The sequence below is a fragment of the Nerophis ophidion genome, linkage group LG11 (assembly GCF_033978795.1).
Source record: "Nerophis ophidion isolate RoL-2023_Sa linkage group LG11, RoL_Noph_v1.0, whole genome shotgun sequence".
In the NCBI taxonomy this organism is placed as follows: Eukaryota; Metazoa; Chordata; class Actinopteri; order Syngnathiformes; family Syngnathidae; genus Nerophis; species Nerophis ophidion.
In genome coordinates, this window is record NC_084621.1 from 20,920,331 (window position 1) to 20,943,828 (window position 23,498).

Sequence of the window (23,498 nt, forward strand, 5' to 3'; positions counted from 1 at the left end):
TTTGGTACAAACTCAACTCGTCGTGTTGGAGGAAGAATAATACTGAGTTGCACCCCAAGAACACCATACCTACTGTGAAGCATGGGGGTGGAAACATCATGCTTTGGGGCTGTTTTTCTGCTAAGGGAACAGGACAATTGATCCCTGTTAAGGAAGAATGAATGGGGTAATGTATCGTGAGATTTTGAGCCAAAACCTCCTTCCATCAGTGAGAGCTTTGAATGGATGACCAAATACTTATTTTCCACCATAATTTACAAATAAATTATTTAAAATTCTTACAATGTGAATTCTTGGATTTTTCTTTCACATTCTGTCTCTCACAATTGAAGTGTACCTTTGATGAAAATTACAGACCTCTGTCATCATTTTAAGTGGGAGAACTTGCACAATCGGTGGCTGACTGAATACTTTTTTGCCCCACTGTATGTAGGACGCACCTACTCCCTGTTCATGTCTACAGCATTAAGCATTCCGGGTAATGTAGCATACATACATTTACTTTCTAGTTCCCATGTATTTTTATTTTATGTTATTATATCCATCCAAGACAATGAAGAACATCGTTTCACTTGCAATGCCGACCTAACCAAAAAGGCGGCATTTACATGTTAGAGATGTTGAGGTGTGATGATAATCTCCCATCATCAAGGTAAATGTGTTTTAAGATAAAGGAACATTTTTCGAGCGTAAAATATACACAGAGAATGTCTGCAACTTGTAGTAAAGTGAAGTGAATTATCTTTATATAGCGCTTTTCTCTAGTGACTCAAAATGCTTTTACATAGTGAAACCCAATATCTAAGTCATTTTTAAACCAGTGTTGGTGTCACTGGCAGCGGGTGGGTAAAGTGTCCTGCCCAAGGACACAACGGCAGTGAAGCGGGGATTGAACCTGGAACCTTCAAGTTGCTACCAACCGAGCTATATACTGCCGCCCTGTGGACGACAGAGAAGACTGTACAATTATTTGATAACGAGTTCTAGGTATGTAACTTTACTGCCATCTAGTGTTTACTTTTAGGTCTGTGAGGTATAAAATCAGTAAAACATCAATAGTATACTTGTTTTGCCAATTGTTTTCGGGATCCTGTGCTTTTTGAAATCTGGGTTGTGTAAAAAACATTGATGTCAAAATGTTGGTGGGGGACTCCGAAAGTCCTTGGCTCTGTCCCACCTGTTTGTTATTTATTCAGAGGGACAACAAAGTTATCAGTAGGGTTGCAAAATTCCGGGAATATTCAAATTAGGATCTTTTCCTGGGAATTAATCGGAATAAACATTGAATGCAACATGCTAAATCTTGCCACATGATTACTAGCTAAAACAACCTGATTTAATGCAAACTCAGTAGAATTCTAACCCTGCACGGTGCATTCCTCGGTCACATGCGCAGTTAATTCCCGGCATGCTACACCCTACAAGCCACATTCGTATCTGAGCCCAAGGACTTCATCCAGTCAGGTAAGTTTTGATGGTATTACCTGGGTAAATATACTTGATCTATGGTAAGTTTAATAGAGGTGAGTGCCGACTACTCTAGCAGACTTCCCGACTGTTCCTGTGCTTTTTAAATGATTTTGGGGGCCAATATCTCGAGCTAGCTAGGTTCACGTACGACCCACAGTCTCATAATGAACCGAAAATATTTCTCCGTTAGCCGGGATGCTTGTTTTCTCTATGTTGAATCCCATTAATTTATGCTAACAACGTTAGCGATCCAAGTACCAAATCAATACTCGGTCTTCCGTTCTGCTAGCCGTTCTGTTGTCATACAAAAATATAGCATGCTGATTGAATGTTCATGTATTCATCTAGTATTTTTCTATTCATTTGTTCATCTGTGAAATATTTTCAAAGACTACTTTTTACCAATTGTTTAGCCGACTATTTATATCTGTGTGTGGCATTGCATTAGTGTTCTACAAGCTTCAGTGTCTAACTTTGAATAATCAAAAAATAGTCAAAATTTCCAAGCTTCCTGAGCTTAACTCACCGTGGTAAATTTCCGTAATTTTTCCGGAAATTTTTCGGAAAGTTTCCAGAAATTTACCGGAAACTTTTCAACCTCTTTTTGCAACCCTAGTTATCAGAATGTAGAGGTAGGTTCTAGTTTGATTTAGCATGCCGATTGAATGTTCATTCATTCATCTCGCCTATTTCTATTTATTTGCCCATCCGGAAAATATTTTTAAAGACTACTCCAATTTTTTAGCTGACTATTTATATCGTTTTTTTTTTTACAAGCTTCTCATCTTATTCCGGTGACCAACATTGAATAATCAAAAAAATGATCAAAATTTTCAAACTTCCCGAGCTCTGATTCCCCGTGGTAAATTTTCCGGAAAGTTTCCGGAAATTTACCAGAAACTTTCCAACCCCTTTTGCAACCCTAGTTATCAGACTGTAGAGGTAGATTCTAGTTTGATTTAGCATGCTGATTGAGTGTTCATTCATTCATCTAGCCCAGGGGTCTCAAACTCAATTCACCTGGGGGCCACTGGATGCAGAGTCTGGGTTAGCTCAAAAAAGTGAAGGCTCCCGGAGTGTTAGCCGGCATCGTATAGAAATATATGTAGCGTTCATCGTGTGAGGGAATGCAAAGTAAACAATAAAAAAACAAATAATGGTTTGAATAGGTCCCGGTTATGGGGGACTGTTTTTACTGACGGACAGGTGTCGTGGTGTGACCGCAGCAAGGCACGTAAGAAAACCCTTGTCTCCATGACAACGTCTCTGTCGCTTTCATTCATTTGTCGCTTTTCCAGTAACGCGGGGGTAGGCAACCCAGAACGTTGAAAAAGCCATTTTGGAGCCAAGTAACAAAAATTGTCTGCGTCTGGAGCCAACGGGAAGGGGTGGAGTTTACAGTTGGGGTAGCACAATTAAGCCCCGAACAGGCTAACATCACGACTAACGTGTTACACGTCCGATTCGCCCTGGGAATCTCTGTCAGAGTAACAGCGTTGGGTCCAGTGCACCGCGGTTTTGTATTGTCGCTCGGTGGAGTGCTACGGAAGCTTGCGGAGTGCTACGGAAGCTTCCGGTACGGCTCGTCTCCCCGGCCTGGACTGTTACAGAGATAGAAAGAGAGAGAGAGAGAGAGAGAGAGAGAGAGAGAGAGAGAGAGAGAGAAAGTTTCCGGAAATTTACCGGAAACTTTTCAACTCCTAGTTATCAGGCACATATTTCAATGCTTAACCAGTTCCATTTATTTGCATTAACAATAGACATAAAAAAAAACTTCGGACTGTGGGCAACATAATCACCAAGCTCAGAGTCCCATGACTGAAAAATGTTCGCTTTTTAAGCTCATACGGGTTCCAGCTCCAACAAATTACACATAACAGCAATGAGTATTTATTTTATTAATATACTGGTATGGTAATCCGCCTGTCACATAAATTGCGGTACATAGTATGGTGGTATGATAATATACCCTTCTGAAACCGTCCCTTTGTTTGTGTGCTAACAGTGATGCTGCTGGACACGACGGAATCTACCTCAGAACTGGGCTGGATCACATACCCGGACACGGGGGTAAGGCTAATTTTGCAAGCGTTTACATCCGAGTCTCATGACTACGTACTTGGCACATGCTAACTGTTAACATGCCAACTTTTTCAGCCAATTTTGCCCCCATACATCGAAGAGTCACACAACTTAGTATTAGGCATATTGTAACAATTAAAATGCTAACATTAGCGTGCTAACTTTAGTATGCACAATTTTATTTTGCCAATTTTGCATTCGTACACCTCAGAGTCAAATAACTTGGTATTTGGTACATGCTAATGTTAGTGTGCTACCTTTTTTTTTTGTTGAAAATTTTGCCTCCGTCCACTTTAGAGTCAAAATATTTGGTATTTGGCACATGCTAACTGTTAACATGCTAATGTTAGCACGCTAACTTTTTTTTTTTTAGCCAAATTTTGCTTCGAGTCATTTAACTGGTATTTGGCACATGTTAACTGTTAACATGCTAACATTAGCATGCCATTTTTTTTTTCAGATTTTGCCCCTGTACATCTCAGAGTCTAATAACTTGGTATTTGGCACATGCCAACTGTTAACACGCTAATGTTTGCATGCTGACCTTTTTTTTTTTTTGCCAATTTTGCTTCCATCTACCTAAGAGTCAAATGATTTGGTATTTGCACATTCTCACTGTTAACATGCTAATGTTAGCATGGTAACTTTTTTTTTTCGCCAATTTTGCTTCGAGTCATATAACTTGGTATATGGCACATGCTAACTGTTAACATGGTAACGTTTGTGTGTGCCAATTTTGCCTCTGTAGATGATTTGGTATTTGGCACATGCTAGTTTATGAAATGCTAATGTTAGCATGCTAACTTTTTTCTTTTTTTTTTTCTTTTTTTATAGCTAATTTGACCCCTGTACACTTCAGAGTTTGATAAATTGGTGCTTAGCAGATGTCATTGTGTTAACTTTTTTTAGATACTTTTTTTTTTTACATAACCTGGTACTTCATACCTGCTAACTGTTAACATACTAACATATATATATATATATATATATATATATATATATATATATATATATACTTCATACGGCCAGCAGAGACTTAATGTCTCCAACATGTTATTGTCATGTGACTTCATCCATGGGAAGATCGCAGTGATTGAAGCTTTGTGTGTGTGTGTGTGTGTGTGTGTGTGTGTGTGTGTGTGTGTGTGTGTTTGTGTGTGTGTGTGTGTGTGTGTGTATGCGTGTGTGTGCTGATTGCGTGACTGCGCCAGGGTCAAATTGTAGGTCAGTCCAGTTCATTCATCTGTGAGCGATTGCTGCTCCTAATTACGCTCACACACATTTTCTAGTCGTCATTTAACAAAAGCAGACAGCATGAACTTAAGGAGGATTACAATTGACACATTTTGCATGTTTTGAAACAACATGCATGAACGAGAGCATATGGAACATGGAGTATGCCGGTTATGAGATATGTATGGAGATGGGGGTTATTTAGTTTTTAATAATAAATACATTATTATTATTATTATTATTAATATCAGACGGACCTAATTTGGTTCAAACTAGCTTTTTTAAACATGTACAAAACCCAAAAACCATAGAAGTTGTCACATGGTGTAAATGGTCAATAAAAAGAGAATACAATGATTTGCAAATCCTTTTCCAATTATATTCAATTGAATAGACTGCAAAGACAAGATACTTAATATTTAAACCATCCATCCATCCATCTTCTTCCGCTTCTCCGAGGGCAGCAGCCTAAGCAGGGAAGCCCAGACTCTCCTCTCTTGAGCAACTTTGTCCAGCTCCTCCCGGGGGATCCCGAGGCATTCCCAGGCCAGCAGTGAGACATACTCTTCCCAACGTGTCCTGGGTCTTCCCTGTGGCCTTCTACTGGTCAGACGTGCCCGAAACACCTCCCTAGCAAGGCGTTCGGGTGGCATCCTGACCAGATGCCTGAACCACCTCATCTGGCTCCTCTTGATGTGGAGGAGCAGCGGCTTTATTTTGAGCTCCCTCCAGATGGCAGAGCTTCTCACCCTATCTCTAAGGGAGAGCCCCACCACCCGGTGGAGGAAACTCATTTTCGCCGCTTGTACCCGTGATCTTGTCCTTTCGATTATAATCCAAAACTCATGAACACAGGGGAGAATGGGAACGTAGATCGACCGGTAAATTGAGAGCTTTGCCTTCCGGCTCAGCTCCTTCTTCACCACAACGGATCGATAACTGAAGACACCGCACCGATCCGCCTGTCGATCTCACGATCCATTCTTCTCTCACTCGTTAACAAGACTCCCAGGTACTTGAACTCCTCCACTTGGGACAGGCTCTCCTCCCCAACCCGGAAATGACGTCCACCCTTTCCCGGGCGAGAACCATGGACTTGGATTTGGAGGTGCTGATTCTCATCCCAGTCGCTTCACACTCGGCTGCAAACAAATCCAGTGAGAGCTGAAGATCCTGGCCAGATGAAGCCATCAGGAACACATCATCTGCAAAGAGCAGAGACCTAATCCTGCAGACACCAAACCGGATCCCCTCAACACCCTGACTGCGCCTAGAAATTATGTCCATAAAAGTTGTGAACAGATTCTGTGACAAAGGGCAGCCTTGGTGGTGTTCAGCCCTCACTGGAAACGCGCCCGACTTACTGCCGGCAATGCGGACCAAGGTCTGACACCGATCGTACACCCCATACTCTCTTAGCATTTGTAGACTGGTTGGGCAAACTCCCATGCACCCTCAAGGACCCTGCCGAGAGTATAGAGCTGGTCCACAGTTCCAAGACCAGCGCAAAAACCACACTGTTCCGCCTGAATCCAAGGTTTGACTATACGGTGTAGATTCTTCTCCAGTACATCTGAATAGACCCTACCGTGAAAACTGAGGAGAGTGATCCCACAATAGTTGGAACACACCTCCCGGTTTTCCTTCTTAAAGAGAGGAACCACCACCCCGGTCTGCCAATCCAGAGGTACTGCCGATGATGTCCACGCGGTGCTGCAGAGTCTTGTCAACCAAGACAGCCCCACAGCATCCAGAGCCTGAGGGAAATCCGGGCGGGTCTCATCCTCCCCCCGGGCTTTGCCACCGAAGAGCTTTTTAACTACCTCAGCAACCTCAGCCCCAGAAATAGGAGAGCCCATCACAGATTCCCCAGGCACTGCTTCCTCATAGGAAGACGTGTTGGTTGGATTGAGGACGTCTTCGAAGTATTCCTTCTATCGAGCATCCGCATTCAAGGTCAGCAGAACACCATCCGCACCATACACGGTGTTGACAGAGCACTGCTTGCCCTTCCTGAGGCGGCGAGTGGTGGTCCAGAATCGCTTCGAAGTCACCCTGAAGTTGTTTTCCATGGCTTCCCGGAACTCCTCCCTTGTCCGAGTTTATGCCTCCGCGACCGCTGAAGCCGCACACCGCTTGGCCTGTCGGTACCCGTCCACTGCCTCCGGAGTCCTATGAGCCGAAAGAACCCACTAGGACCCTTTCTTCAGCTTTACGGCATCCCTCACCACCGACGGGTTCTAGGATTACCGCCCCTATAGGCACCAACTACCTTGCGGCCACAGCTCCAATCAGCCGTCTCGACAATAGAGGTGCGGAACATGGTCCACTCGGACTCAATGTCTAGCATCTCCCTTGTGGCATGTTCAAAGTTCTTCCTGAGCTGGGAAATGAAACTCTCTCTGACAGGAGACTCTGCTAAATGTTCCCAGCAGACCCTCACAATAGGTTTGGGCCTGCCAGGTCTGTCCGGCATCCTCCCCCACCATCAGAGCAAGCTGACCACCAGGTGGTGATCGGTAGAAAGCTCCGCCCCGCTCTTCACCCGAGTGTCCAAAACATGAGGCCGCAAATCCGATGACACAACTACAAAATCGATCATGGAACTGCGGCCTAAGGTGTCCTGGTGCCAAGTGCACATATGGAAACCCTTATGCTTGAACATGGTGTTTGTTATGAAAAATCTGTGACGAGCGCAAAAGTCCAATAACAAAACAGCACTCAGGTTCAGATCCGGGCAGCCATTCTTCCCATTCACGCCTCTCCAGGTTTCACAGTCGTTGCCAACATGAGCGTTGAAGGCCCCCCAGTAGGACAAGGGAATCACCCGGGGGAGCACTTTTCAGTACTCTTTCAAGTGTCCCCAAAAAGGGTGCGTACTCTGAACTGCTGTTTGGTGCATAAGCACAAACAACAGTCAGGACCCGTCTCCCAACCCGAAGGCGGAGGTAAGCTACCCTCTCGTCCACTGGGTTGAACTCCAAAGGGGGGCAGCAAGAATTCCTACCCCAGCCCATCGCCTCTCACTGCGTGCGACGCCAGTGTGGAAGAGAGTCCAGAACTTGTTCCAGGGCCCTTGCTGTGCGTCGAAGTGAGTCCGACTATATCCAGCCGGAACTTCGCCACCTCGCGCACTAACTCGGGCTCCTTTCCCCCCAGCGAAGTGACATTCCACGTCCAAAGAGCAGGCTTATGTCACCGAGGAACGGACCGCCAAGTCCGACCTTTATAGCCCCTCCCATGAATGGTGAGCTCATTGGAGGGGGAACCCACATTACCTCTTCGGCTTGTCCCCACGGAGCCACCAGGCGCTCACCACCATTCCCCAACTCTGGGCCTGGCTCCAGAGGGGGGCCCCTGTGACCACCATCCGAGTCTTGGTTTTTCTAACTCCATATAAGTCTTCAAGCTGCTCTTTGTCTGATCCCTCACCTAGGACCGGTTTGTCTTGGGAGACCCTACCAGAGGGGCATGGTATCCCCCGGACAACTTAGCCCCTAGGATCCTTGTGACACGCAGACTCCTCTACCACCATAAGGTGGCAGCTCAACAATACAGTATAAGTAAATAATTTGTGTTGTAAAATGTTTTTTTTGTAGTGTGTGTGTGTGTGTGTGTGTGTGTGTGTGTGTGTGTGTTTGCGTGTTTGGCGTGCATGTCCTCATTTGGGTGCAGGCGCTGCTCCTCCCCCTCCTTTTATCACTGGAAGGATTATGAATCTTGCCAGCATTTCAGTTCAAATCAAATCACCAACATGAGCTATTTTTTTCTTTTTACACACAATCGTCTGCCCCTCCCCCCACCCTACTCGGATTGCAGGCTGGCGGGGGCTTCGGGTCAAAAATGCAAAAAAGTTAATGTTGCAAAAACATTTTTTCAACCAAACCGACAAATCAAAACAATGAAATGTGGGCAATTTACGCAAAACTGTCCGAACGAAAAATCAAGGTTTGTTTTATAGGTGACAAAAAAATGATAATAACAAGAATTTGCAATTCCAAAGCTGCTGAACCGCCGATATGCGTGATTGGAACTCAAATGCTTGAATGTCCAGGGTGAGTGGAGCGTGTGGATGTTGGAACCGTTCAAATCGGGTGAGAAATGTGGGATATGTAGTAGATTTTATAATGCCTATGGAGGGAAAATCCTGGAAATTCCTGGTAATCAGGGAATTTTTGGAACCGGAAAACATCTTGGCTAAAATGTCCAGGGTGAGTTGAGTATGTGGATGTTGGAACGGTTCAAATCGGGAGTAATGTGGGATATGCTTATTCATTTTCAATGGAGGGAAATTCCTGGTAATTCCGGGTAATCAGGGAATTTTGGAACCGGAAATCATCCTGGATTGAATGTCCAGGGCGAGTGGAGCGTGTGGATGTTGGGACGGTTCAAGAAGCAGTTGAGAAATGTGGGTTATGCAGTAGATTGTATAATGGCCATTCATTTTTAATGGAGGGAAATTCCTGGTAATTCCGGGTAATCACAATATTTTGGAACCCGAAACCATCCTGGATTGAATGTCCAGGCTGAGTGGAGCGTGTGGATGTTGGAACCATTCAAATCGGGTGAGAAATGTGGGATATGTAGTAGATTTTATAATGCCTATGGAGGGAAAATCCTGGAAATTCCTGGTAATCAGGGAATTTTGGAACCGGAAAACATCTTGGCTAAAATGTCCAGGGTGAGTTGAGTATGTGGATGTTGGAACGGTTCAAATCGGGAGTAATGTGGGATATGCTTATTCATTTTCAATGGAGGGAAATTCCTGGTAATTCCGGGTAATCAGGGAATTTTGGAACCGGAAATCATCCTGGATTGAATGTCCAGGGCGAGTGGAGCGTGTGGATGTTGGGACGGTTCAAGAAGCAGTTGAGAAATGTGGGTTATGCAGTAGATTGTATAATGGCCATTCATTTTTAATGGAGGGAAATTCCTGGTAATTCCGGGTAATCACAATATTTTGGAACCCGAAACCATCCTGGATTGAATGTCCAGGCTGAGTGGAGCGTGTGGATGTTGGAACCATTCAAATCGGGTGAGAAATGTGGGATATGTAGTAGATTTTATAATGCCTATATAGGGAAAATCCTGGTAATTCCGGGTAATCAGGGGATTTTTGGAACCGGAAAACATCCTGGCTTGAATTTCCAGGGTGAGTGGAGCGTGTGAATGTTGGGACGGTTCAAAAAGCAGTTGAGAAATGTGGGATATGCCCATTCATTTTTAATGGAGGGAAATCCCTGGTAATTCCAGGTAATCAGGGAATTTTGGAGCGGGAAAACATACTGGTTTGAATATCCAGGGTGAGTGGAGCGTGTGGATGTTGGGACGGTTCAAAAAGCGGTTGAGAAATGTGGGTTATGCAGTAGATTGTATAATGGCCATTCATTTTCCATGGAGGGAAATTCCTGGTAATTCCGGGTAATCATGGAATTTTGGAACTGGAAATCATCCTGGATTGAATATCCAGGGCGAGTGGAGCGTGTGGATGTAGGGACCGTTCAAAAAGCAGTTGAGAAATGTGGGATAAGCCAATTCATTTTTGATGGAGGGAAATTCCTGGTAATTTCGTTTAATCAGGGAATTTCTGAAACCGGAAAACATCTTGGCTTGAATGTCCAAAGTGAGTGGAATGTGTGGATGTTGGAACGGTTCAAATCGGGTGAGAAATGTGGGATAAGCCCATTCATTTTCAATGTAGGTAAATTCCTGGTAATTCTGGGTAATCAGAGAATTTTGGAACCGGAAAATATCTAGGCTTGAATGTCCAGGGTGAGTGGAATGTGTCAATGTTGGAACGGTTCAAATCGGGTGAGAAATGTGGGATAAGCCCATTCATTTTCAATGTAGGTAAATTCCTGGTAATTTTGGGTAATCAGAGAATTTTGGAACCGGAAAACATCTTGGCTTGAATGTCCAGGGTGATTGGAATATGTGGATGTTGGAACGGTTACAATCAGGTGAGAAATCTGCGATAAGCCCATTCATTTTCAATGTAGGTAAATTCCTGGTAATTCCGGGTAATCAGGGAATTTTGGAGCGGGAAAAAATCCTGGCTTGAATGTCCCGGGTGAGTGGAGCATGTGGATGTTGGGACGGTTGAAAAAGTGGTTGAGAAATGTGGGTTATGCAGTAGATTGTATAATGGCCATTCATTTTCCATGGAGGGAAATTCCTGGTAATTCCGGGTAATCAGGGAATTTTGGAACCGGAAATCATCCTGGATTGAATATCCAGGGCGAGTGGAGTGTGTGGATGTTGGGACCGTTCATAAAGCAGTTGAGAAATGTGGGATAAGCCAATTCATTTTTGATGGAGGAAAATTCCTGGTAATTCCGGGTAATCAGCGAATTTTTGGAACCGGAAAACATCTTGACTTGAATGTACAGGGTGAGTGGAATGTGTCAATGTGGGAACGGTTCAAATCGGGTGAGAAATGTGGGATAAGCCCATTCATTTTCAATGTAGGTAAATTCCTGGTAATTCTGGGTAATCAGAGAATTTTGGAACTGGAAAATATCTTGGCTTGAATTTCCAGGGTGAGTGGAATGTGTCAATATTGGAACGTTTCAAATCGGGTGAGAAATGTGGGATAAGCCCATTCATTTTCAATGTAGGTAAATTCCTGGTAATTTTGGGTAATCAGAGGATTTTGGAACCGGAAAACATCTTGGCTTGAATGTCCAGGGTGATTGGAATGTGTGGATGTTGGAACGGTTACAATCAGGTGAGAAATGTGGGATAAGCACATTCATTTTCAATGTAGGTAAATTCCTGGTAATTCCGGGTAATCATGGAATTTTGGAGCGGGAAAAAATCCTGGCTTGAATGTCCCGGGTGAGTGGAGCATGTGGATGTTGGGACGGTTCAAAAAGTGGTTGAGAAATGTGGGTTATGCAGTAGATTGTATAATGGCCATTCATTTTCCATGGAGGGAAATTCCTGGTAATTCCGGGTAATCATGGAATTTTGGAACCGGAAATCATCCTGGATTGAATATCCAGGGCGAGTGGAGTGTGTGGATGTTGGGACCGTTCATAAAGCAGTTGAGAAATGTGGGATAAGCCAATTCATTTTTGATGGAGGAAAATTCCTGGTAATTCCGGGTAATCAGCGAATTTTTGGAACCGGAAAACATCTCGGCTTGAATGTACAGGGTGAGTGGAATGTGTCAATGTTGGAACGGTTCAAATCGGGTGAGAAATGTGGGATAAGCCCATTCATTTTCAATGTAGGTAAATTCCTGGTAATTCTGGGTAATCAGAGAATTTTGGAACTGGAAAACATCTTGGCTTGAATTTCCAGGGTGAGTGGAATGTGTCAATATTGGAACGGTTCAAATCGGGTGAGAAATGTGGGATAAGCCCATTCATTTTTAATGTAGGTACATTCCTGGTAATTTTGGGTAATCAGAGGATTTTGGAACCGGAAAACATCTTGGCTTGAATGTCCAGGGTGATTGGAATGTGTGGATGTTGGAACGGTTACAATCAGGTGAGAAATGTGGGATAAGCACATTCATTTTCAATGTAGGTAAATTCCTGGTTATTCCGGGTAATCATGGAATTTTGGAGCGGGAAAAAATCCTGGCTTAAATGTCCCGGCTGAGTGGAGCATGTGGATGTTGGGACGGTTCAAAATGCGGTTGACAAATGTGGGTTATGCAGTAGATTGTATAATAGCCATTCATTTTCCATGGAGGGAAATTCCTGGTAATTCCGGGTAATCAGGGAATTTTGGAACCGGAAATCCTCCTGGATTGAATATCCAGGGCGAGTGGAGTATGTGGATGTAGGGACCGTTCATAAAGCAGTTGAGAAATGTGGGATAAGCCAATTCATTTTTGATGGAGGAAAATTCCTGGTAATTCCGGGTAATCAGCGAATTTTTGGAACCGGAAAACATCTTGGCTTGAATGTACAGGGTGAGTGGAATGTGTCAATGTGGGAACGGTTCAAATCGGGTGAGAAATGTGGGATAAGCCCATTCATTTTCAATGTAGGTAAATTCCTGGTAATTCTGGGTAATCAGAGAATTTTGGAACTGGAAAATATCTTGGCTTGAATTTCCAGGGTGAGTGGAATGTGTCAATATTGGAACGGTTCAAATCGGGTGAGAAATGTGGGATAAGCGCATTCATTTTCAATGTAGGTAAATTCCTGGTAATTCTGGGTAATCAGAGAATTATGGAACTGGAAAACATCTTGGCTTGAATTTCCAGGGTGAGTGGAATGTGTCAATATTGGAACGTTTCAAATCGGGTGAGAAATGTGGGATAAGCCCATTCATTTTCAATGTAGGTAAATTCCTGGTAATTTTGGGTAATCAGAGGATTTTGGAACCGGAAAACATCTTGGCTTGAATGTCCAGGGTGATTGGAATGTGTGGATGTTGGAACGGTTACAATCAGGTGAGAAATGTGGGATAAGCACATTCATTTTCAATGTAGGTAAATTCCTGGTAATTCCGGGTAATCATGGAATTTTGGAGCGGGAAAAAATCCTGGCTTGAATGTCCCGGGTGAGTGGAGCATGTGGATGTTGGGACGGTTCAAAAAGTGGTTGAGAAATGTGGGTTATGCAGTAGATTGTATAATGGCCATTCATTTTCCATGGAGGGAAATTCCTGGTAATTCTGGGTAATCATGGAATTTTGGAACCGGAAATCATCCTGGATTGAATATCCAGGGCGAGTGGAGTGTGTGGATGTTGGGACCGTTCATAAAGCAGTTGAGAAATGTGGGATAAGCCAATTCATTTTTGATGGAGGAAAATTCCTGGTAATTCCGGGTAATCAGCGAATTTTTGGAACCGGAAAACATCTCGGCTTGAATGTACAGGGTGAGTGGAATGTGTCAATGTTGGAACGGTTCAAATCGGGTGAGAAATGTGGGATAAGCCCATTCATTTTCAATGTAGGTAAATTCCTGGTAATTCTGGGTAATCAGAGAATTTTGGAACTGGAAAACATCTTGGCTTGAATTTCCAGGGTGAGTGGAATGTGTCAATATTGGAACGGTTCAAATCGGGTGAGAAATGTGGGATAAGCCCATTCATTTTTAATGTAGGTAAATTCCTGGTAATTTTGGGTAATCAGAGGATTTTGGAACCGGAAAACATCTTGGCTTGAATGTCCAGGGTGATTGGAATGTGTGGATGTTGGAACGGTTACAATCAGGTGAGAAATGTGGGATAAGCACATTCATTTTCAATGTAGGTAAATTCCTGGTAATTCCGGGTAATCATGGAATTTTGGAGCGGGAAAAAATCCTGGCTTAAATGTCCCGGGTGAGTGGAGCATGTGGATGTTGGGACGGTTCAAAATGCGGTTGACAAATGTGGGTTATGCAGTAGATTGTATAATGGCCATTCATTTTCCATGGAGGGAATCAGGGAATTTTGGAACTGGAAATCATCCTGGATTGAATATCCAGGGCGAGTGGAGCGTGTGGATGTAGGGACCGTTCAAAAAGCAGTTGAGAAATTTGGGATAAGCCAATTCATTTTTGATGGAGGGAAATTCCTGGTAATTTCGTTTGATCAGGGAATTTCTGGAACCAGAAAACATCTTGGCTTGAATGTCCAAAGTGAGTGGAATGTGTGGATTTTGGAACGGTTCAAATCGGTTGAGAAATGTGGGATACGCCCATTCATTTTCAATGGAGGTAAATTCCTGGTATTTCCGGGTAATCTGAGAATTTTGGAGCGGGAAAACATACTGGCTTGAGTGTCCAGGGGGAGTGGAGCTTGTGGATGTTGGGACGGTTCAAAGAGCGGTAGAGAAATGTGGAATATACCCATTCATTTTCAATGGAAGTAAATTCCTGGTAATTCCTGGTAATTTTGGAACTGGAAACATCCTGGCTTGAATGTCCAAGATGAGTGAAGTGTGTAGATTTTGGAATGGTTCAAATTGGATGAGAAATTTGGGATACGTATAATGTTCATTCAGTGTCAATGGGGAGAAAATTCAGGGAAAACCGGGAATTTTGGGGAAAGGGAAAACATGTTTGGCATTTCATGTTTGGGAAGAGTAATGTTGTATATAAGTCATCACACAGCTTTGTGTTCCATTGAGTTCAGGTGACCTTCGAGAAGACAAAAGCTGTCTTTTATCTTATCAGACAAAATGCTTGTAAACCACTCTGCGATGGAATGCGACATGGAGGTGTCGGTTTCTTTGATCTTTTGGACAGCCACAGGAAGACCTTGGTCTACAAACCAGAAAGGGAGCAGAACCCGACACAGCACCAGTCCCCTTTTCCTTTAAACTGTTTACGACCAAGTGCGGAGATATTTATGACCCCTTCCCCTTGGAAACGGCTACAGCTACGTAGTCATGAAATGCCCAAATAAAGGAGGAGGTGTGGAGCTCCCTCCTCAGAGCGCGGTGGGCGACTGTTCGAAGTTGCAGTCCAGACGTTTCCACTCATGGCAAAGACTACTCTAATTTGGTGTTAGGACACAAGTGTTGCAGAACGAACGCACAAAGTGTCAGAAGACAAAAAGATTTAGAGCGAGGCAGGCTTAGCTCCCATCTGCACGCAATTTTTTTGTTAAGTGAGAACAGGAAAGTGTTTGATCGCGTTTTCATATTTCATCGCATGCCCGCGACAACAATGTTTGTTGAGAGCGATGACGTCAGCAGCCCGTGAATCACAAACGTTCTGCATTCCAACTTCATGAAGAACGTTCGTCAACAAGACAGCGTCAAAAGCCCAGCGAGTTCCAAAGCAGAACAAAAGCCAAAAGCAGTGAAGTTTTCACGTTGTGTAGTTAAAATAAATAGAGAATACAATGATTTGTAAATCCTTTTCAACTTATATTCAATTGAATAGACTGCAAAGACAAGATATTTAACGTTCGAATTGAGAAACTTTGTTATTTTTTGCAAATATTAGCTCATTTGGAATTGGATGCTTGCAACGTGTTTCCAAAAAGCTGGCACGAGTGGCAAAAAAGACTGAGGAAGTTGAGGAATGCTCGTCAAAACACTTTTTGGGAAAATCCCACAGGTGAACAGGCTAATTGGGAACAGGTGGGTGCCATTATTGGGTATAAAAGCAGCTTCCGTGAAATACTCAGTCGTTCCCAAACGAGGACGGGGCGAGGGTCACCACTTTGTCAACAAATGCCTGAGCAAATTGTTTAAGAACAACATTTCTCAACCAGCTATTGCAAGGAATTTAGGGAGAAATCACTGCACGTAAGCCATGATATTACGCACCTTGGATCCCTCAAGCGGTACCGCTCAAATTGCGACATTGGTGTGTAAAGGATATCGCCACATGGGCCTCAGGAACACTTCAGAAAACCACTGTCAGTAACTACAGTCCGTCGCTACATCTGTAAGTGCAAGTTAAAACTCTACTATGCAAAGCCAAAGCCATTTATCAACAACACCCGGAAACGCCGCCGGCTAAACTGGGCCCGAGCTCATCTACGATGGACTGATGCAAAGTAGTCTGACGAGTCCACAATTCAAATTGTTTTTGGAAACTGTTGACGTCGTGTCCTCTGGACCAAAGAGGAAAAGAACCATCCGGACTGTTCTAGGGCGAAAGTGTAAAAGGCAGCTGTGGAGAGGCGGAGCCGACGGTCTGACAGAGCGACAGGGCACGCTGGAGCCTGGCCCAAAATGGTGGAGAGGAGGCGGAGAATTTGAACGAGCGGTGTGGCGGGGCGCGATCAAGTGCGTGGGTCGTGCACCTGGACACAATTATTTCTCCTCATGATGTATACAAGAGGAGAAGGAGGAGAGATCGGGGCAGAAGTGAAGTGAATTATATTTATATAGCGCTTTTCTCTAGTGACTCAAAGCGCTTTACATAGTGAAACCCAATATCTAAGTTACATTTAAACCAGTGTGGGTGGCACTGGGAGCACGTGGGTAAAGTGTCTTGCCCAAGGACAAAACGGCAGTGACTAGGATGGCGGAAGCGGGAATCGAACCTGCAACTCTCAAGTTGCTAGCACGGCCACTCTACCAACCGAGCCATACCGCCCCACAGAAGGAGTCGGAGAGCCTCCAGCAGTGGATGAGGAGCGAAAGTGAGACAGGGCAAGACGCAGACGACGGCGAAAAAATTATTTTATTTGTAAAAATAAACGAGAGTCAAACCTGCGAAAGCAATGTCCTTCCTGGGTGGTCCATGGAACCCGCACGACGACAGTGAAAGTCTGTCACAGCAGCATGTGTTTTGGTATGGGGGTGTATTAGTGCCCAAGGCATGGGTAACTTACACATATGTGAATGCACCATTAATGCTGAAAGGTACATACAGGTTTTGGAGCCATCCAAACGACGTTATCATGGACGCCCCTGCTTATTTCAGCAAGACGATGCCAAGCCACGTTTTACAACAGCGCGGCTTCAAAGTAAAAGAGTGCAGGTACTAGACTGGCCTGCCTGTAATCCAGACCTGCCTCCCATTGAAAATGTTGAAGGCTAAAATATGAGAAGGGAGACTGTTGGACAACTTAAGCTGTGCATCAAGCAAGAATGGGAAAGAATTCCACTTCAAAAATGTGTCTCCTCAGTTCCCAAACCTTTGCTGAGTGTTGTTAAAAGGAAAGGCAATGTAACACACTGGTAAAAATGCCCCTTTTTGCAATGTGAAACAACAACACTGAAATGGCAACAACACCCAGCAAACATACACTACTACTACTACTACTACTACGAGGGAATAGTGAACAACAAATCAGTTTGTGGACTAGGAGACTACAGCTGTTTAATTGGCGCTAACACAAAGCAGTGAAAAAGCTAACAAGCTAAGCTAAGCTAACATACACTTGAGCTAAAAACCTGGCAGCAGGTTTTTAGCCCCCTTTTCAGTTGTCTAGTTTTACGATGTGTTCTTTCGGTTCCTTCCCAGTGGGACGAGGTCAGCGTCCTGGACGACCGGGGGAGGCTGATCCGCACGTTCGAGGTGTGCAACGTCAACCAGAACTCCCGCGTCAGAGACAACTGGCTGGCCACGCCCTTCCTGTACCGCCACGCCGCCCCGCGGGTTTTCGTCACGCTACGCTTCTCGGTGCGGGACTGCGCCAGCCTGCGGAGCCCCTCCCCCACCTGCAGGGAGACGCTGACCTTGTTCTACAAGCAGGCCGACAGCCAGCGGGAACTGGAGAAGACCTGGGCGGCCGAGGTGAGGCGAAAGTTTTATTCCTGGGTTAAATCCATGTTTTGGTGTTTTAGGGAAAAAAAAAAAAAAAAAGATTATTGATAAAACAAAAATAAAAATGTTGTTTAGATTGTGTGAAAAACAGGTAACGTAGTAAAAAATGGAAGACTTTGGGTGAAAAATACAACGTAATGTGATGCTTTACCACATAACTGTCAGGCTTGTGACTGACAGTTTGTCACATGTCCCTGATTGAAAGCCTGGCACATCTGGTTGCAGGTGCCAATCAGGCTACTGTTTATGCCTGCCTTGCCCTCCAGTCAGGGCTCGATGGTTGTATCTTCTATCCTGTTGCCTGTTTCATGTAGTCTGTTATCTTGGTTCCTGTTGGCTGTTTCCTGTTGCCTGTTTCCTGGAACCTGTTATCCTGGTTCCTGTTAAGTGTTTCCTGTTGCCTGTTGCCTGTTTCCTGTAACCTGTTATTCTTGTTCCTGTTAACCGTTTCCTGTAATCTGTTACCCTGGCTTCTGTTTGCTGTTTCCTGTTTCCCTTTGACAGTTTATTGTAACCTGTTATCCTGGTTCCTGTTGACTGTTTACTGTTATCCTGGTTCCTGTTGACTGTTTACTGTTATCCTGGTTCCTGTTGACTGTTTACTGTTATCCTGGTTCCTGTTGCCTGTTGCCTGTCGCCTGTTTCCTATAACCTGTTATCCTGGTTCCTGTTGGCTGGTTCCTGGTACCTGTTGCCTGTTTCCTGTAACCTGTTATCCTGGTTCCTCTTGGCTGTTTCCTTATTCCTGTAACCTGTTAAAATGGATTTTGTTGGCTGTTTCCTGTTTCCTGTAACCTGTTATCTTGGATCCTGTTAGCTGTTTCCTGTTTCCTGTTTCCTGATGCCTGTTATCCTGGTTCCTGTTGGCGGTTTCCTGATTCCTGATTCCTGTAACCTGTTACCCTGGTTCCTGGTTCCTGTTAGCTGTTTCCTGTTGCCTGTTTCCTGTAATCTGTTTTCCCGGATCCTGTAGACTGTTTCCTGTAACCTGTTATTCTGGTTCCTGTTAACTGTTTCATGTTTCCTGTAATCTGTTACCCTGGCTTCTGTTTGCGGTTTCCTGTTTCCCTTTGACAGTTTCTTGTAACCTGTTATCCTGGTTCCTGTTGACTGTTTCCTGTTGCCTGTTGCCTGTTTCCTATAACCTGTTATCCTGGTTCCTGTTGGCTGGTTCCTGGTTCCTGTTGCCTGTTTCCTGTAACCTGTTATCCTGGTTCCTCTTGGCTGTTTCCTTATTCCTGTAAACTGTTAAAATGGATTTTGTTGGCTGTTTCCTGTTTCCTGTAACCTGTTATCTTGGATCCCGTTAGCTGTTTCCTGTTTCCTGTTTCCTGATGCCTGTTATCCTGGTTCCTGTTGGCTGTTTCCTGTTACCTGTTTCCTGTAATCTGTTTTCCTGGATCCTGTTGACTGTTTCCTGTAACGTGTTATTCTGGTTCCTGTTAAATGTTTCCTGTTTCCTGTAATCTGTTACCCTGGCTTCTGTTTGCTGTTTCCTGTTTCCCTTTGACAGTTTCTTGTAACCTGTTATCCTGGTTCCTGTTGACTGTTTCCTGTTTCCTGTTGCCTGTCGCCTGTTTCCTATAACCTGTTATCCTGGTTCCTGTTGGCTGGTTCCTGGTTCCTGTTGCCTGTTTCCTGTAACCTGTTATCCTGGTTCCTCTTGACTGTTTCCTTATTCCTGTAACCTGTTAAAATGGATTTTGTTGGCTGTTTCCTGTTTCCTGTAACCTGTTATCTTGGATCCCGTTAGCTGTTTCCTGTTTCCTGTTTCCTGATGCCTGTTATCCTGGTTCCTGTTGGCGGTTTCCTGATTCCTGATTCCTGTAACCTGTTACGCTGGTTCCTGGTTCCTGTTGGATGTTTCCTGTTACCTGTTTCCTGTAATCTGTTTTCCTGGATCCTGTTGACTGTTTCCTGTAACGTGTTATTCTGGTTCCTGTTAACTGTTTCCTGTTTCCTGTAATCTGTTACCCTGGCTTCTGTTTGCTGTTTCCGGTTTCCCTTTGACAGTTTCTTGTAACCTGTTATCCTGGTTCCTGTTGACTGTTTCCTGTTGCCTGTTGCATGTCGCCTGTTTCCTATAACCTGTTATCCTGGTTCCTGTTGGCTGGTTCCTGGTTCCTGTTGCCTGTTTCCTGTAACCTGTTATCGTGGTTCCTCTTGGCTGTTTCCTGATTCCCGTAACCTGTTAAAATGGCTTTTATTGGCTGTTTCCTGTTTCCTGTAACCTGCTATCTTGGATCCTGTTAGCTGTTTCCTGTTTCCTGTTTCCTGTTGCCTGTTATCCTGGTTCCTGTTTGCGGTTTCCTGATTCCTGATTCCTGTAACCTGTTACCCTGGTTCCTGGTTCCTGTTGGCTGTTTCCTGTTGCTTGTTTCCTGTAATGTGTTTTCCTGGATCCTGTTAACTGTTTCCTGTTCCCTGTTTCCTGTAATCTGTTATCCTGTTTCCTTTTGGCGGTTGTCTGATTCCTGCATCCTTTAATCTTGGTTCCTGTTGGCTGTTTCCTGTTGGCTGTTTCCTGTTGGCTGTTTCCTGTAGCCTGTAATCCTGGTTCCTAATGGCTGTTTCCTGTTGCCTGTTGCCTGTTTCCTGTAACCTGTTATCCTGGTTCCTGTTGGCTGTTTCCTGTTGCCTGTTTCCTGTAACCTGTTATTCTGGTTCCCGTTGGCTATTTCCTGTATCCTGTTATTGTGGTTTCTGTTGGTAGTTTCCTGCTTCCTGTAACCTGTTATTCTGGTTTCTGTTGCCTGTTTCCTGTAAGCTTTTATCCTGGTTCCCTTTGGCTGTTTCCTTTTTCCTATTGGCCTGTCCTGTAACCTTTTATCCTGGTTCCTGTTGGCTGTTTCCTGTTCCCTGTAACCTGTTACCCTGGTTCCTGTTGGCTGTTTCCTGTTTCCCCTGTCCTGTTGCCTGTTTTCTGTAACCTGTTATCCTGGTTCCTGTTGGCTGTTTCCTGTGTCCTGTAACCTGGTATCCTGATTCCTGTTGGCTGTTTGCTGTTGTCTGTTTCCTGGTACCTGTTTCCTGGTACCTGTTATCCTGGTTCCTGTTGGCTGTTTCCTGTAACCTGTTATGCTGGTTACTGTTGGGTGATTCCTGTTTCCTGTAACCTGTTACCCTGGTTCCTGTTGGCTGTTTCTTGTTTCCCGTTTCCTGTTGCCTGTTTCCTGTAACCTGTTGTCCTGGTTCCTGTTTGTTTTTTCCCTCTGCCTGTTTCCTGTAACCCCCAATTCTAGTTCCTGTTGCTTGTTTCCTGTAACCTGTTCTCTTGGATCCTGTTGGCTGTTTCTTGCTTCCTGTTTCCTGTGACCTGTTATCCTGGTTACTGTTGGCTGTTTCCTGTTTCATGTTGCCTGTTGCCTGTTTCCTGTAACCTGTTATCCTGGTTCCTGTTTGCTGTTTCCGGTTTCTTGTTGCTGTTGCCTGTTTCCTGCAACCTGTTATCCTGGTTACTGTTGGCTGTTTCCTGTTTCATGTTGCCTGTTTCCTGTAACCTGTTATCCTGGTTCATGTTTGCTCTTTCCTGTTTCATGTTGCCTGTTGCCTGTTTCCTGTAACCTGTTATCCTGGTTACTGTTGGCGGTTTCCTGTTTCATGTTGCCTGTTGCCTTTTTTCCTGTAACCTGTTATCCTGGTTCCTGTTGGCTGTTTCCCGATTCCTGTTTCCTGTAACCTGACTTTCCATAGTAGATTTTTGACTTGCACATACAGATGTCGGGACTGACTGTAGTTACTGACAGTGGTTTTCTGAAGTGTTCCTGAGCCCATGTGGTGATATCCTTTACACACAGATTTCGCTTTTTGATGCATTACCGTCTGAGGCATCGAAGTCCCTTAATATAATTTGTTTAAAAAGTGGTGACCCTCGCCCTGTCCTTGTTTGTGAAAGACTGAGCATTTCACGGAAGCTGCTTTTATACGCAATCATGGCACTCGCCTGTTCCCAATTAGCCATGTTCACCTGTGGGATGTACCAAATAAGTGTTTGACGTGGATTCCTCAACATTCTCAGTCTTTTTTGCCACTGGTGCCAGCTTTTTCCAAACATGTTGCAGGTATCCAATTCCAAATGAGCTAATATTTGCAAAAAACAACAAAGCTTTCCAGTTTGACCATTAATTATCTTGTCTTTGCAGTCTATTCAATTGAATATAAGTTGAAAAGGATTTGTTATATTCTTATATAATTTGTGCAACATTTTGACCAGCATCACCTGTTTCGTCGACCACAAGGAAGAACAATTCCAACATGACCTCTATAATCTCGTTTTGTGGTGTTTTGCCTTCAAACGAGGGAATGAAACCACCTTGCCGCATGTTGAAGTGGTTATAAACGCACCGGGGGATGCACGGAATGGATGACGGGATGAATGAGAGTAAATGTTGACGAGGACAAAAGTGAGAGCTTCCTGCACTCGTCTGCTTCCTCATCAGGCTCTGATTAAAAGGCACCGGCTCGTCTTTACAAATAGCGCTTCGCTCCCCGTGGCCTTGGCGGATCACGCGCCACTTGGGCGTCACTTCACAGGGTGGAAGGAACGTCTCCGGATGAAAGACCCGAAAGAGTCACAAAGCATCTTTTGGACTGAGAAACGCCTCGGGGCCAACCAGCCGGTCTGGAGAGACGACATCTTGGATTATGGGGAATGGCGGCGTGTTCGCCTCACGTCAGGAAAATAAAGTCAGCTCTCGGCAAAAACTAACAATTATGGCGATTACTACTTTTTTCAAACATGACTGACATTGTCGCGTTTGCTTTCGGCGACTTCACGTCCGGAGAAATTATTTGTTATTAGACTAGTTTCAATGTATCAAATAAGATGTGTGTGGAGGGAGGTGTGGCCAGCGCTGCCTGCAGGAGCAAATGTCACCGCCTCTGTCCATGGTGCTGAGGACAGAACACCATCAGACGGGGGCGTGGCTGTGCTGAAGGCAGGCGATTAGATCTCACAGGCGGTACGTGTTAATCTAATCATCTGTTGTCTTTAACAGTAAGCGGCCGGGAGCAGGAGGGGAGAGAGGATAGGGACGTGACTGAAAAGTCACTTTTTTTCCAAAACATTATGCTTAAAACCTTGTTACAACCTGCACGCTTGGCTTCTGTGGAAGCGACTTCCACAATATGATCAAGTATAGGGATTAGAGTTGTCCCCAGACCAATTTTTTGGGTTCCGGGAATAAGATTTATTTTTAATCATTTTCGATACTTTTCTACATAAAGGGGGATCACAAAAAAATGGCATTATTGGTTTTATTTTAACAAAAAAAAAAAAAAACACTAAAAGAAATATAGATACATTTACAACAAAAAAGAAATACTAAATTATTGTTGTTTTTAGTCTGTATCAGAAAACACATGAAGTGCCTCAATTTGCCTGGAAGATAAATAGATAAATGAATACAAAAAATAAATAAATAAATAAATATCAATTAATCAATCAATGTTTACTTGTATAGCCCTAAATCACTAGTGTCTGAAAGGGCTGCACAAACCACAACACGAACCACTACGACATCCTCGGTAGGCC

General features: G+C 44.1%; 1 protein-coding gene across 1 annotated transcript in view; it reads left to right on the forward strand.

The window, feature by feature from the left end:
- The window catches only part of ephb6 (eph receptor B6), an 84,260-nt gene that overhangs the window by 20,647 nt on the left and 40,115 nt on the right, over window positions 1-23,498 (forward strand). Inside the window, exons 2-3 of the mRNA XM_061915375.1 lie at window positions 3,476-3,540; window positions 17,663-17,935. Coding sequence (XP_061771359.1) covers window positions 3,476-3,540; window positions 17,663-17,935 — 338 coding nt within the window. The remainder of the gene's footprint in view (window positions 1-3,475; window positions 3,541-17,662; window positions 17,936-23,498) is intronic.